At 41.6% G+C, this 16,353-nt stretch overlaps 1 protein-coding gene across 4 annotated transcripts in view; it reads left to right on the forward strand.

Annotated features, from left to right (window-relative positions):
• The window catches only part of ZNF106 (zinc finger protein 106), a 65,104-nt gene extending 50,443 nt beyond the window's left edge, over window positions 1–14,661 (forward strand). For 3 of the 4 annotated variants that reach the window (XM_078079481.1, XM_078079482.1, XM_078079483.1), the window contains exons 15-22: window positions 687–803; window positions 3,727–3,918; window positions 4,395–4,457; window positions 5,141–5,260; window positions 5,780–5,851; window positions 6,696–6,767; window positions 9,946–10,092; window positions 10,352–10,682. In XM_078079481.1, the coding sequence (XP_077935607.1) occupies window positions 687–803; window positions 3,727–3,918; window positions 4,395–4,457; window positions 5,141–5,260; window positions 5,780–5,851; window positions 6,696–6,767; window positions 9,946–10,092; window positions 10,352–10,447 (879 nt within the window). In that variant the 3' untranslated portion in view covers window positions 10,448–10,682. Of the gene's footprint in view, window positions 1–686; window positions 804–3,726; window positions 3,919–4,394; window positions 4,458–5,140; window positions 5,261–5,779; window positions 5,852–6,695; window positions 6,768–9,945; window positions 10,093–10,351; window positions 10,683–10,747 lie in introns of those variants that run through there. The other variant, XM_036084607.2, reaches the window with a different exon arrangement.
• The last annotated feature ends 1,692 nt before the right edge of the window (window positions 14,662–16,353 follow it).

A 16,353-nucleotide genomic window follows, 5' to 3' on the forward strand; every position in this document is an offset into this window, starting at 1 on the left:
TATATATAAACTTTTTTTTGTTTTTGTTTTTAAGATTTTTTACTTATTTGACCGAGAGAGACACAACGAGAGAGGGAACACAAGCAGGGGGAGTGGGAGAGGGAGAAGCAGGCTTCCCACTGAGCAGGGAGCTCCACGCAGGGCTCGATCCCAGGACCCCGGGATCATGACCTGAGCCGAAGGCAGACGCTTAACAGCTGAGCCACCCAGGCACCCCAAAGGGTTCTGTATATTTTAAAAGCTTCTCAGCTAATTATGGATCAGCCAACCGAGCACTGGTTTGAAGGAGGCATTTGGGAACTATTGAAATAGAGAATCAATTACAGGAAAGCACATACATGATTAATTCAAGTATCAAATATACAACTGTAACCTTTATTTTCCTTTTTAGATGTCAAATGCAGCTTTACCTTTGGCTACTTAATTTAAAATTTTAAGGCCCAATTCTTAGTGCCCTTCGAATAATTTCTGCATTCCAAATTAGGAACACGAGGGACATTATTAGAGTTGATATTTGTTTAGAGCTTGACAGTCTTTGGCCAAATCTATGATAGTCTTCTACAAGATAGAGGATGCTACATTTTCTTCCTCATAGAAATCATTTCACACTCTGCTTTAAGAAGGATTGATTTCACATTTTATTTGCTGTTAACCTCTGCTGATGAGATGTTGTATACTTTTGTCAGACGCGAGAGTGTGTGGAGCAGTTACAGCTGGAAGACCGGGTTCTCTGCCTCCATAGTCGATGGCGAATCCTCTATGCAGGACTGGCAAATGGCACTGTGGTCACCTTCAACATAAAGGTTAGTGTGTGGGGGAGAAGGCTGCATTCCCATGTCACTTGAAAGTAGCGTGCGTGTGGGAAGAAGTAGAAGGCAGACATTTTCCTGCTTTCTTGTGTGAGAAAACAACAGAATGAGCTGCTACTCAAAAACTGTTATCTTCTGGTATAAGTGAAAGAAGAGCCTTCATTCTGTCTGCTCAGGCCCAAGTGTGCCAGGACCAAAAGGTAACTCTACTAAGTTAAACCAAGCCTGATGATTTGGGGCCAAATAATGAGTCATAGGTTGAACTAGTCTATCTCATTTTAAGAATGACACCATGAAAAATGAGCTTAAATTCTTTTGAGTATGACATTGATGTGGTTTGGAACTGATTTAGGGTTTCATGAGGATAGCCTATTCTGTAATGTGAACCCAGTCGTAGGTTTGCCTTTTGCTCATATGGCTTCATTCCTTCCTAATCCAAAGATAAATTCATTTGTTGAGCAAACCTTTACTGAGCATGTGTTACGTGCTAAGCCTCAGGATAAAGCTTAGGAAATGAGGAAGGACCAGTTCTTGATGGCCCTATATGCTTTGTTAATGTAGGTGGACTTCCATCATGTGGGCTTTAAAGTAGGGAAGACATGATCCAATTTGTATTTTGGAAAAAGTCATTCTGATGATAGGAAAGTACTGGTACTAGTAGAGGCAGGAAGATCATTTAGGAGGCTTTGTTGTAGAAGATGAAGTAGAAAGGTCAGACTAAGGATGAAGAGAAGAGAATGGATAAAAGATGTAAGAGGTAGAGTTGATGGGTTTGGTTACTCATGAGTTGTAGCACCATATCCCAAGGTCATCTGGTCATCTTTTTTTTTTTTGAGTGAGAGAGTGTGAGTGTGCCAGTGCGGGGGCTGGGGGTGGAGAGCGGGAGGGGGAGAGAGAAGATCTCATGCAGGCTCCACAGATGGAGCCAACATGGGGCTCGATCTCATGACCCTGAGGTCATGACCTGAGCCGAAATCAAGAGTTGGATGCCTAACCAACTGTGCCACCCAGGCACTCCATGGTCATCTTTTAACAGCATGTTAAAATGTTTACTGTGTTGGGGCGCCTGGGTGGCTCAGTCGTTGGGCGTCTGCCTTCGGCTCAGGTCATGATCCCAGGGTCCTGGGATCGAGCCCTGCATCGGGCTCTCTGCTCAGCGGCAAGCCTGCTTCTCCCTCTCCCACTCCCCCTGCTTGTGTTCCCTCTCTTGCTGTGTCTCTCTCTGTCAAATAAATAAAATCTTTAAAAAACAAAACAATGTTTACTGTGTTATGCCCAATTTATAGTATCATTCATGTGTTTAGCGAATACCTACCAACTCTCCTTCCACATGTGAGCTGGAACCACTGCTTATAAGGGATACAATAAAATATGTCATGGCTTTTGCCTTTCAGAAGCTTAGAATCAAGTTAGAAGAATCTAGCACATAGATAATCAAGTGCCAGGTTATTTGGTTCACTTGATAGCAATAGATCACAGATGGCTCATTAGTGGAAGTTGTTGCATTCCATATGTGAAGTGTTAACAGCCTACATTAGATTTGGTTAGGGCAATAGAAATGAAGAAGAAAGAATAAGTTTAAAATATTTTAAAGGATAAAGTTTGATAATTGCCTAATTCTCTTTCGGAAGAATAACGTTATCAAAGGTGGACAGAAGTTAGGAGCAGGACTTCTGAGGCAAGATGAGGACAAGAAATTCAAATGGAAATGGTCTTTAACTGGTTGACAAGCCGCAGAGAAGATGGACCTTGACACAGAGATTTGAGAATCTCTGCAGACATGGGAATTTTGAAGCTTTGTGAGGGCTGGGCCCTTTTTGGATTGCCCATACACCTAGAATGCAGTGCTTCTGAGGTCTCAACAGAAAGCCAGGGCTATTTCTCTGTGCTGTCCACCAGTGGACCTTGAGCTCCATCAGGCTGTCTCCCCAGCACCTAAGATGGCTGGAGTCATTGCTTAGCCCTGGAGGCTCCCAGCTGCTCGGAGCTTAGTGCTTAGTTTCTGGGAGTTTCATCACTTGTGTGCACCTGAAGTTCCTATCTATCTATCTATTTATTCATTAAAGTAATCTCTGCACTCAATTTATTTATTTATTTATTTATTTACTAAAGTAATCTCTACACCCAATGCAGGGCTTGAACTCATGACCCCAAGATCAAGGGTAGCATGCTCCACCTCCTGAGACAGCCAGGCAACCCCCCCTAAGTTCCTTTTTAGAAGTTTTGAGGAAGGGGGAAACTTTATGAACAAGATTGGTGTGGGGATGAGGGAAGCAAGTAAGATTTGAGGTAAAGGAGTGTTTGGGAATTCGGGATGTGACCATGCCACTCTGACTGATATAAAGGGCTTCTCTAGTTCACTAAATGATGTCATGAGAGAGAACGTAGAACGAGAAATCAGAAGAACTTGAGAATAACAGAAAGGTGGAGAATGAGAGACTCTTAACCGAAATTATCTAAATAAGTAATTCTCAGTGGAGAAATTTGGAAACACGTGACTGATTGCATAATTTTTGATGACAAAAACATCAGGGAAAGAGTTTCTGGGTCTATGGCATGGAAATTAGAATATGAAAAAAAAAGTTGATCATTCATTATCATTAACTTCAGGGAAGTGAGCAAAGGCATAAAAAGAGAATCAAGTGCTAATTATGATCAGATAGTGTAGTTTGAAGTTAGAAATGTGTTTATAATGCACAAGCTTACCGTGCCCCCACTGGAAGGGGGGAGAAGGGAGTCATGAGTTGGAATGGGAATGGCAGAGGTTGGGAAGTTAAAGACAGGGGTGGGGTATGAGAACTTAAGTACAGGTAATAGAGTTTAAGAGTTCGTATTCAGGTAGTGATTTGGGTTAGGTGATTTTGACATTTACCACCTAAGTTGCTTTTACTTCATATAATGGTGGCTTATTTTTCAGAACAATAAACGACTTGAAATCTTTGAATGCCACGGCCCTCGGGCTGTCAGCTGTCTTGCCACAGCACAGGAGGGTGCCCGAAAGCTGCTTGTTGTTGGGTCTTATGACTGTACCATTAGTGTTCGTGATGCACGGAATGGACTCCTTCTCAGAACTCTGGAGGGCCACAGCAAAACCATTCTTTGCATGAAGGCAAGTACAGTGCAAGAGAAGAGGAGTTGGTTGTCTGGCACAAATAGACTTTGAGTGGCATTTCCCTTGTTGTCTAATGCCTTATTTAGAACACATCATCTTGAAAAGAGCAAGGAGATTACAGTGCTTTTCTTTAGGCTTGGGTCACCAAGGGATGGACTGTATTTTACTATATCAACAGAGAAACAGGTGTATTTTATCATAGAATGTAGACATACTTTAAAGCCCTTCTCGGCTATTTCGCAGTCATTCTGAAGAGACAACAAACCCAATAATACATTGTCAGTTCCTCACAGTACCTGGTGGTAGGACGGAAGTTTCACTTTAGAAAATTTGTCTGAGGAACTTACTATCTTATCCCTAGTTCATGCTCATGTCAAAGTAGGTTAGAAGTTAGAATTCAACGATGTGCTTTACAAGTTACAGAGAAAATTCAGAACCTTATACCAAATCTAACTCAGTGAATTTTTTTCAAGGTGGTGAATGACCTTGTGTTCAGTGGCTCCAGCGATCAGTCAGTCCACGCCCATAACATTCATGTAAGTTGTGTTGATGTAAAGAAATCTTTAATGGAATGATGGTTAAAGCTTGAAGGATTCCTCAGACCTCTTGCAATTTAAATGAAACCCCTTTTCCAGGGAAAAGCTTAATAATAATCCCTACCCGCATAAGCTCTTGGAAGATAGTGAGCACTCTAGAAATTCTGACCTCATCAAAATTTTTAATGGGGGACAGATTCAAAGTTTAAACTCATTTAAACTTGAGATAAATTGAGCATCTGAGGCTCTAAGAAAGTGGATATGTTATGTAGTTTAAAATAGAACAAATAAAAACAGCCGAGAGACTCTGCTCAGGTCATAGAGACAGCTCTGTGAAGCTCAGTGCCTGGGCTGTAAACCTGAGGATAATGCATCCTCAGGAACTTGTCCAGATGCAATAAAATGATAAAAGTGGAAATACTTCACAACCTATAAAATACATACAGATAGAGTTGTGGGCCTTCTCTTTCTATGACACCAGCTTCTCTCCATCAGGATACATTTCATATATATTGTATTACCTATATTGTAGTAAATGCTTGTGTGAGTACTTCATCTGTTAAAATTAGGTCAGCTACAAGTAGCTTCAGAACGATGACTTTTGGAATAAACGAATCGTAAATCTGAAAAGTCAGAAGGAATCTTGAAAGTCAGTCTAGTGACTTGTTTCTTTTTGGATGCAGACTGGTGAGCTTGTGCGGATCTATAAAGGTCACAATCATGCAGTGACTGTGGTGAATATCCTAGGAAAAGTGATGGTGACCGCTTGCCTGGATAAATTTGTTCGTGTCTATGAATTACAGGTAGAATTTAGATCCACTGTTTTGCTTGAACAATTTGGGGAGAAGGTCTGTTTGGGTTTGGTGTTAATCTTTTTTTTTTTTTTTTAATATAGTAAGACAGGGGTGGGGCCCAGAAACCTGCATTTTTCACAAGCCCTCTAGATAATTATGAAGCAGATGGTCCGTGCACTACACTTTGAGAAACATGGCTCTGAGGTTCCTGGTGAGGCTCACAGAGGTTAATACTGGATGGTTTCCAGACTGCAACTGTAGTCTCTGAAGCCTGTCTAGTGCTCCTTGTGTGCAGTTTCAGGTTTGAGACTTCGACACTACACAGAAATTAGTTTTCTCATTTCCAATTACCAACTCCTCCCTTGCAGACTTACTAGAAAGATTGTGTTTCTGTGAAAATGCTACTGTGCCTCAGCATAGTGCCTTAGGGATAGTTTTAAACCTGCCAGAGGCCTCCAGGGATTAGGCTTATTAAACACAGGGTATAAATAACCTTAATTCTCTCTCTATTTTTTTCCTCCACCTAAGTCCCATGATCGACTGCAAGTTTATGGAGGACACAAAGACATGATTATGTGTATGACCATCCATAAAAGTATGGTGAGTGTTATTAGCCATGTCACATACTGCTTTTGAATATGTTTACTAAAAACTACAAACTGATAATAATGTTCCTATTTATCACTTCCAAAGATGACATCTGTTTCTGACATGCCTCATTATTGAATGCTTTTCTGTCTTGCCATAATATCACTGAGAAGTAACCCAGTGACGTCGTTGAATATTCTCTTTGCTATTCATAAGCTAAAATAATTACAATAAAAATCTGATACGACCATTAAACAGAAAATAAGTTTAAGATGTTTCCCCTAAAAATTGAGTGGTGCTTTTTCCAGAGACATTACGATCCAAACAGAACATTGGAATAGAGTCCGGAGATTTGGCCAGTACGGCATAGCGAAAGCAGACCTAAAAGTAGAAGCTAATTCACTCAACCCTGCGAAGTCTCGATTTATTTTATTTTTAAATTATGTGGTTGAACCAGAGTGGATGTTTTCTAGATTCTGAGCAGTAGAACCCCTTGTTGCAACGAAAGGCAGATGGCTACTGTGTGGCGTGCGGTGTGGCATACAATGCTCAGGAGCCTGGGTGCACAGCTTACAGTGTGGGCGGGTGCCTCCCAGCCCGAGCCCTGCCACTGCTCTCAGCCAGTGTCTCAGGAGTGGCTGTCTAAGCAGCATAGCTTCAATGTAGCCCCACCAGACATACTCACCCATGGTAGGACGGTAGGACGGTAGGACGGTAGGACGCGCGGCCGGCTTTGCTGTAGGCTTGTGTTTTCTTACAGCCGGCACAAGGAGCTTCTGACGTGTATTTTGAGGATGTTTAGTAGTTGTTTTTTTGTGTATTGTTTTGGTCTGATGTGAGAAACCTCTTTTTCCAGATTTATACTGGCTGTTACGATGGCAGTATTCAAGCTGTGAGGCTGAATCTGATGCAGAATTACCGTTGTTGGGTAAGGAGTGCTTACCCCTAGGCTAATTTATAGATCTTCATTAGCATCAATTAAGCATTTTTATATTTGAGCATCTACTTTATGCCTCCCACTGTAGGACAAGGAAGCTTATTTTTATTGTTTTATTTTTATTTTTTTTTTAAGATTATTTTATTTTATTTTATTTTATTTTTTTTTTTTTTTTTTTTTTTTTTTAAAGATTTTATTTATTTATTTGACAGAGAGAGACACAGCGAGAGAGGGAACACAAGCAGGGGGAGTGGGAGAGGGAGAAGCAGGCCTCCCGCCGAGCAGGGAGCCCGATGTGGGGCTCGATCCCAGGACCCTGGGATCATGACCTGAGCCGAAGGCAGACGCTTTAATGACTGAGCCACCCAGGCGCCCCTAAGATTATTTTAGAGGGTGGGGAGAGAGAGTGAGCATGGGTGGGAGCGGGAGAGGGAGAGAGAATCTTAAGCAGACTCAGCACTGAGCATGGAGCCCGACGTGGGGCTTGATCTCACAACCCTGAGATCACAACCTGAGCCGAAAGCAAGAGTCGGATGCTTAACCAGTTGCACCACCCAGATGCCCCAAGGAAGCTTATTTTTAAAAGCTAACAATAAAATGCTTCCATACTTTTTTCATGAATAGTCTGTTTTAAGATTAGATATGAGGTATGTCTATATATCATCCACTCAGAGGTCATCTCTATGGTGGTTTTTGTTTCTTTTATTGTAAATCAGTACATGCTTACAAAAATATCAACAATACAGAAGTACAGTTGACCCTTAAACAGTGCAGGGATAAGGGCATCAAACCCTGTGCAGTTGAAAATCTGCATATAACTTTTGACTCCCCAAACGCTTACCTACTAATAGCCTACTCTTGATCAGAGGCCTTACTGACCAACAGTCAGTTTACACATATTTTGTATGTTATATGTATTATATACTGTAGCCTCACAATATGGTGAGCTAAAGAAAAGAAAATGTTACTAAAATCTAAGAAGCACTGCCTGGCTGGTTCAGTTGGTGGAACGTGCGACTTGATCTCAGGGTCGTGAGTTTGAGTCCCATGTTGGGCGTGGAGCCTACTTAAATAAGTAAATAAAATAAAATCATAAGGAAATGAAGATACATTTACAGTACTGTACTATATTTATTGAAAAAAGTTCATGTATAAGTGGACCCCATGCATTTTGAAACCATGTTGTTCAGGGGTCAACTGTATGTGAAATAAAAAGTGGAAGTGCTTATTTTTGTGACCTGCTCACTATCTGATACTCATTCCTTGGGGATTTCATGTATTCATAGTTTGGTTTGTGTCCTCATTGGATTTTGAGGCAAATAAATTGGATTTGTGTCCTCATTGGATTATAGGCAAATAAAAATGTGTATTCTTGAAGGTTTTAAACGTCTGTTGCCTAGGCCAAATTGCATGGTTTTTATTTTGGGGTGGGAGCTCCACACTTTTACACTATTCCTTATAGGCCTTCAGTTGTTTCATCAGTTCTAATATTAGTGGTGATCAGAGAAAAGTTTCTGGCACTGATCTTCCACTCCCTACCCCGCCCCGGCCCCCATACCCTAACATGTTGTTTTGCAGAAATAATGGAATGGAATTAAAATACTTTCCATTTTTAGATTTGATTTAGACTTGTCCACAGCCTGGTTACTTCGCAGCTTTTTATACGTTACTGTGTTTGCTTTTTGGTTTTCTCAGTGAAGGACACAAAATATAGTACAGCAGAATCTAGAATACAAATAGAGGGTTAACTTATCTAGAGAAATGGAGAAAATACCACTGGTTTTAAAGTTGGAGGGGATGGAAGGAATAGTGCTACAGGAAAAATTCAAATTTGCATTATTTCATAGAAATGAACCTGTTAGAGTTTTAAGATTTTTTTTTTTTTTTTAAGATTTTATTCATTTGACAGAGTCCAGGGAGATAGCGAGAGCAGGAACACAAGCAGGGGGAGTGGGAGAGGGAGAAGCAGGCTTCCCGGCGAGCAGGGAGCCCGATGCGGGGCTCGATCCCAGGACCCTGGGATCATGACCTGAGCCGAAGGCAGACGCTTAACCAACGACTGAGCCACCCAGGCGCCCCAGAATTTTAAGATTTAAAACAAGCAAGCCTGGAGGGGGAAAAAACCAAGACAAAGAGTCTTTATGCTTTCTGACCAATGAGTGAGATTGAGAGTTGAGCCACATTTTTAGTAAAGTAGGAATTAAAAAAAAAAAAAAAAGAGGGGCACCTGAGTGGCTCTGTTGGTTAAGCATCCGACTCTTGGTTTCAGCTCAGGTCATGTTGTCAAGGTCGTGAGATTGAGCCCCGAGTTGGGTACCATGCTCAGTGGGGAGTCTGCTTGAGATTGTCTCCCTCTGCCTTTCCCTCTGCCCATTTGCATGCATGCTAAATGAATACATACATACATACATACATACATACCTAAAATCTTGGAAAAAAGATTGCGATTCAAGTGATAAAGATTCTCAGTAAAGTCAGGTTTCCAAGGCATAGTTTTCTTTGTCAGACATTTTTATTTTCAAGTTTACGAGTCAATAGTTCTCAGAATTGTGAAATACAGCCCCTTCAGTATTATAGAGAGCTCTTAGCCTTTTTTTTTTTTTTTTTTTTTTTAAAGATTTCATTTATTAGCGAGCAGGGGGAGGCGGGGGAGGGGGGAGAGAGAATCTCAAGCAGACTCCCTGCTGAACATGGAGCCCGACTCAGGGCTCGATCTCACGACCCTGAAATCATGACCTGAGCCGAAATCAGGAGTCAGATGCTTAACTGACTGAGCCACCCAGCACCCCGCCTTTTTTAAATAAATGGACTAAGGAACTCATTTTATGATGGCAAGATAAAAAATAAATGTGGCTTAAACTGAATTTTATGGTAACTTGTCTGTCAGTATTTGCTAACCTTTTCCTCTAACAATGTGGCTGTCTGGGTGCGTTGCCTTCTCAATAGAGCAGAGTGTCAAGACTTTCCAGTCTTTTCAAGGCTCTTCAGAATATTGGTAATTAATGTGGATGCCTCTGGCTTTGTTATATTTTCTAGCCAAGAATAAAGAATAAAGGGCTTGCTTTTGCTTCCACAGTACTTAAAAGATACAAGTGAGGACTGCTGTAAATTGTGATTGCATGTTTCCTGTACTGTTTTTCCCTCACCCTTTCATTGTCTTTCTCCTCAGTGGCACGGTTGCGCTCTGATATTTGGTGTTGTAGATCATTTGAAACAACATTTGCTCACTGACCATACAAATCCAAACTTTCAAACTCTGAAATGTCGCTGGAAGAACTGTGACGCTTTCTTCACTGCTAGGAAAGGATCCAAACAGGTACATGAGTGGGACCTGAGGCCGACCTGGGGTCATTCAACGGCTCAGAGCAGGCAGACCTTTTTTGCCTTAATTAGAATGTTCAGAATTGCAAGAAACAGGGAGAGTCTAGGGATTTTCCTTTTTATTATTATTCACAGATTTGGGGAATAGCTTAATGAGGTTTCAAATGATGACATAGGTAGTTTTTGAGAAAGAGCGTAAAGAGAATGTTTTCTTTTTAAATTTTTTTTAAAGATTTTATTTATTTATTTGACAGAGAGGGAACACAAGCAGGGGGAGCGGCAGGCAGAGGGAGAAGCAGGCTCCCCGCGGAGCAGGGAGCCCGACGCGGGGCTCGATCCCAGGACCCTGAGATCATGACCTGAACCGAAGGCAGTCGCTTATCTGACTGAGCCACCCAGGCGCCCCAAGAGAATGTTTTCAAATGTTTCAAATCCAGTAACTGGACCTAGAGGATTATTACTGTGTTCTTGTGTAAGATAAGAACTCATCTTTAAGTGCATAGTTTCATATAAATGAGCAAAGTGCTGGGTCCTTAATCGCCTTCCATGTATGGATTTTAGAATGTACCCGTGAAGCTCTCCTTGGCTTGGATTTTTTCTTGTCTTACTACCAACTTTTCTCTCACGGGCCCCTTTCCCTTTATTCCTAGGATGCTGCGGGACACATTGAACGACATGCTGAGGATGACAGCAAAATTGATTCATGAAGTTTTTTGCCTCCCATGTTGGGAAGTTATCATTTGAACTAATTTTACATCGGCCCTTCACAGAGGCCACAGTCTTCCCTTCCCCAGAGAATCAGGGAAGGAGAAAGTGGTTACTAGCCAGGCTTACCACTAGCATAAGTCTGGGCAGCTCTATGGGATGATAGTTACACGTTAAGTTCTTACTGGAGGTTGGTCAGATTGAAACAGATTTTAAGGAACTATACTTCTCTGGGACAGCATGGAACGTAGTAATCTGTGCTACTAGTATTCTCCAGATGTTGATTAAAGATACAGATCTTAATTGGCTACCCAGTCTGACCCTAATCATATGTATTTTTTTAATTGCTTTCAGTTTGCGATTTTTAGTTTATGTTCTTATGATTGTTTAAACCTGTAGTCCGGCTTTTAAGTACAAGTTTGTGCAAATGCTAGATTTTTAGGATCACTTTTAATTTCTTTAGTTCTAATAACTGGGTATTTAAATTAGAAGCAACTAGTTCCCTTTCTTAACAATTATGTGCAGTGTGTTTCACTATTCTCTTGCTTTGTAGGTAGACAGAGCTGGCTTTAAATGCCAAAGGGACACACAGTAGATTTTCAACAGCTAGAGCGACTGCTCTGCTGGTTATATTTTAGGAACTCAGCAAATCACATAATGACAAGTCCTCACAGACAGCACTTCCTATCGAACGTCTGTGCACATTTTGATGGGAGTGCTCAGTTCAAGACAGTGCACAGACCTAACATCTACCTTGCAGTGTTGCTGTTAGGCCCGGGCGCTCACGCTGCAGGTATTATCAGGCCTTTCGAACTGGAGTGTAGCCTTTATCTTCCTCTCCAGTTTCTGACTCTCCAGGCCTGCTGCGGGTGTGAAACCTCTTAGTTTGCTCCATTGCCAGACCCTCTCTCCCCTGCTCTCTGGCTGTGCCTAGACTGTTGGTGGCCATCACATACTTCCTCTAGGCTCCCAGGTGCTTTCCCCTCACCTGCAGCACCCAGGATGGGGGAGTTAGGATAAAGCATCTGCATACAGTCTTTAGGGGTTCAAGCAGGCTTCTTAGAGACTGATTTCTGAAACTGGAATCTTGCCTTCACCTCCCCTCTTGCTGGCAAAGAAGAGTGGAGTATGATGAAGGGAAAGACTCCACTTTTCCACTGAGAGCAGCCAAATTAACAAAGCCTAGTGAGACTGCTTTGTTTTTTGGAATTTTTCTGGATTCTTGAGAGAAGCTATAGAAGTGTTGCTTTCCAGCCTTTTGTTTCTGGATTCTCAAAACTCTGAAAGGTTCTTCAGAGAACTAAAGAAGGGAGAAGAGCCCAGTGCCACATACCAGACTTGGGGATGTGATGCATACTGTTTTCTGGGATTGCATAGCACGCAGGTTTCTCTCCACCCCTGTTCGTGTGCACACACCTACTCGCAGGTCTTCACTCTGGCTCTAGGGCTGGAGACTTCACTGGGCTTCATGGTTGGATTTCAGGAGGGTATGAAATTGGATGCAAGACTTAGGATATGTTCTTTTTTTTTTTTTTTTTTCAGGAAAGGCTCCAGTGGTTCTTACTGGATCCATAAACAACTAATCTAGGAGCTACTACCAAATAATGGCCCCATGAACTATTTACGTCTATCCTTATGAACGGGAAAACTTTTCTTTTTTTCTTTTGACCACACTATTGATAGTTGCATGATACTTGAGAGAGAACAGAGAAGAATCTCTTGCATAAAATGTCTTTGTGCTGTTTCTGTCTGAGATTAAGAAGCTTTCTTACCTCTCCTCCCCATTTCTTGTAAGGATGACCGGAGCAGTCAGGCTGTTGTGTGGGTTTGAGAAGGGCGATTTCCCAGGAAAGCATATTGGAATTTATTACTAAACCTGGCGTTTTATTCGGGGTTGTAGTGAAGCTGCATTTCCATGTTGACTGGGCAGTGTGCTAAGAAAGAAAGCCTTGCGCACTCTGTTGCATAGGTGCCCTTCTGTCCTGCCTGAGGACATGTCTGAAAAGATGAGAGTGCTGGAGCCGTTGTACAGCAGGGACGGGTTATGTGAGGTGTTGGGCAATCGTGGGGAGCCTTTGAAGGTATGAACAGACTGAGAGAATCAAGTAACAACCGATTCGGGTTTAATTTTGGTAGAATTGTGCACAGTCTATCTGCCTTGTGTGTGCAGGTGTGAATGTTTCTTGTACGTGTGTATGGGTGTGGGTACCTATACTTGTAATACTTTCCCTCATTTCACATTTTTTTTTTTGAAGCCCTGGTAATAACATCTTTGTTTCAAGAATTTGTAGAATTATTTTAACCCCAGGTTAGTGTGTCATCCTAAATGCACTGTTCTAGCTGTTGATTTAGAAATAAAGGCACCATAAGCATCTTGGCTGCTTATGGTTGTGTTATTGCTTTTAAGAGCCTTGAAAGTTATGCAGAACTTAGGCTGTTTTTTGTCTTTTACAATGTCTTAACTGCTTCTAGCCTTCCGTCTTCCCTTAGAGAAGAGCGGTGGCTCAGGTTTTTGTGTTGACTTGGTATTCAGTACTTAACGAAGGAAGGAAAGTGTTACATGACCTGACAAAACCCAACTCATTTCTTATAAGGGGTTGGAGGCCATTTCGAGAATGTTATCCTTAGTTGTCTGTGCCTATTTCTAATGGCCAGAAGCCAAGAAAACCATGGTATCCGTCCTTTGTTGTAATGGCAGTTTACGACAAACTGTCAGTCACTTCAAGTTTTATCCTAAAGTTTTAAATCAGGTTCAAAGTGTGTTTGGACATACTCCTCTACTGAGTTATAAAGCAGGTAAACACATAAGAGCAAAGAATGATCTCCACCTGGTGTTACTTGAATTCGAGGGAACGCCATTGCTATTACACTCCTGCTTTTGTGGGGGAAAATGTTTTTCTGCCTCAGAAGTTAACAGTTGAGTGTTTAGCTCCTGACCTACCTATAATGTATAGGCAGTACCATTGCTGTTTAAGTGATTATTTGCCTAACAAAGGGGCTTTTTGGTTTCAGTTTTGGGGTAGATTATATAGTAGACAACTTTAGTGACTAGGTATGTGGATGATGTGTTGGGAGGAGGTATACAACACTTAGTGGAATGGTATGGTATATTTTATGGAAGAGAATTCATTGGAGGGGAGATCACAGTATATTGTGCAGTGGGATTTAAACAGCACATACCCTCTGGTTTGCGCACATAACTGTAGTTTGTATACACGGACTTAACAAATTTTGTTTCTGCTACCAAAAGGAGAGCTCCTAGAACTGTTAAGAAGGCCATGCCCACCACATTGGTAAAACTGTGATTTCATCCCTGCCCCAAATCATCATGATCTTCAGGATTTCAGAGTGACTGTCTAATGGATAGGGTAGAAGCTACAGTGGAGGTGATTTGGCCTATACTGAGTTCCATGTGCAAGTGGATGTGAAATCCTGGTGTAAACCAAACATAATGCTTATTAGACAATAACCTCTAACCTCACCTCCAGCCCCCAAGTATATGGCCCTGCTGGGTCACATGGCAACTAAAGTTTCCTAGATTTGCTTTAAATTCAAGGTAGTAGCCCAGTTGAATTGGTGGGGAAGGAAGTCAAGGAGGAAAGGCTGTTGAAGAGTTTTCTCCTGCTTAAGAGAAATATATGCCCTAGAGCTGCTCCAGTACCCTTGGTATCTGAATTTTTTTATATATTGAATATGGATTAGAAGAATGAAATCAGATGACATTTGACGGCAAAAATGTTTATAAGCAAATAGCTTAGCCTTCTTACATTTTGGTATAAAGCTGTGAACTTCATAACTTTGTAAAGCAAGATATAAAGCAAATACAAGAGGAAAATAAAGTACTTTTACTAATTGTTTACTTTTGCTACCTTATCTGCTTATTAATAGCCAATCCTTTTTTCTCCATGTTGGTATAGACAGCAAGAAGGAAATTGAGTGGAAAACACAAGATGGTTATAGATGTACCACAGACCATGGTCCAGATAAGTTTGGCAAACAGCTACATTTAAGGATTTGTCCAACGTCATAAAATAGGTCAGTCATTTAGTGAAGGAGCTAGGATTAAAACTACGTCTTCGGGGTTCAAGATGGCTGTCTAGGAAGACCTTGAATTCACCTTCTCCCACAGATAACAAATTTACAGTTATATAAAGAATAATTTTCCTCTGCAAATGACCTGGGAACTAGATTAACAGCATCTCCACAACAAAAGATAAAAGAGATGCATTGAGACAGGAGAGGCAGAGACGCGGTCTCCCTCCGGATCCTACTTGAGGTACGATGACCCACTATCAGGAAGGGATCCCCAAAATACAGAGCTTTTCCTCGAAGAGTGAAGGGGTATGCCCTCACTTCAGGCATCCAGACCCTTGTGTCTGGCACCAGAAAGACAAGCTCCCCAAACATCTGGTTTTGGATTATTAAGTCCAGGGGAACCATAGAACTGTAGAGAACAAAGAACCTGCTCGTAAAGGGCTCACACGCCCATCCACTCATCCTGAAAACCACTGCAAAAATAATTTGAAAAGAGCCTAGACTATAACTGAGGGAGACACCCATTTGCTAATCCTAATGTGACTACAGGCAAGAACTGCTGTGACTTTCTCTGGGGACAGAAGCACTGGCTGGTGCCATTTTTACAATCTCATTCTAACTAGCTGGTAACAGAGTTGGTGGGCACCATGTTTGGTGCCCTCCCTCTAGGCTGCTAGCACTGGTAAGCATGCTCCTTGTCCCACTGAACCTATGCAAGCAGCCACACCACAACTGGGCCAAGTGAGTACATCGCATCTGGGCTGCGCATGTTTCATGTTCACCCTCCCTCTGCAACAGCTGTGCCACAACCAGATGGGCTCAATAGATATGTACAGAACATTCCATTCAAGCAGCAGAATACATATTCCATGCCCATGGGACAATCTCCTGGTTAGATTAGCAGCAAAACAAGTTTCAATAAATTAAATATTGAAGTCATATCAAGCATATTCTCCAACTACAATGGTATGAAACTAGAAATCAGTTATAATAAGAAAACTGGAAAAACCACAAAAATAGGAGACTAAACATGCCACTGAACAATCAATAGGTCATTGAAATAAAGGAGATAGAAAAAAATACCTAGAGACAAATGAAACAGAAATACGACATACCAAATCTATGGGCTACAGCACAGGCCTAGTTCAAGAAAAAAAGCTCAAGTAGTCTAATGTTATAGCTAAAATAACTTAAAAAAAAAGAAAGGGAAGAAACTGGTACCTGGGTGGCTCAGTTGGTTAAGGGTCCAACTCTAGATTTTAGCTCAGGTCATGATATCAGGGTCGTGAGATTGAGCCATGCGTCAGGCTCTGTGCTGGGTGTGGAGCCTGCTTGGGATTCTCTCTCCCCTGACTCATGTGCATGCTCTCTCAAAAAAAAAAAGGGGGGGGGAGGAAGAAACGAAGCCCAAAAGTAAGTAGAAGGAAGGAAACAAATATATTTATATAAAAAAGAGACTACCAAGACAGTAGAAAGATAAATGACTAAGAGCTGTTGCTTTGATAAAACAGACAAA

This window comes from Halichoerus grypus, chromosome 8 (assembly GCF_964656455.1).
Source record: "Halichoerus grypus chromosome 8, mHalGry1.hap1.1, whole genome shotgun sequence".
NCBI lineage: Eukaryota > Metazoa > Chordata > Mammalia > Carnivora > Phocidae > Halichoerus > Halichoerus grypus.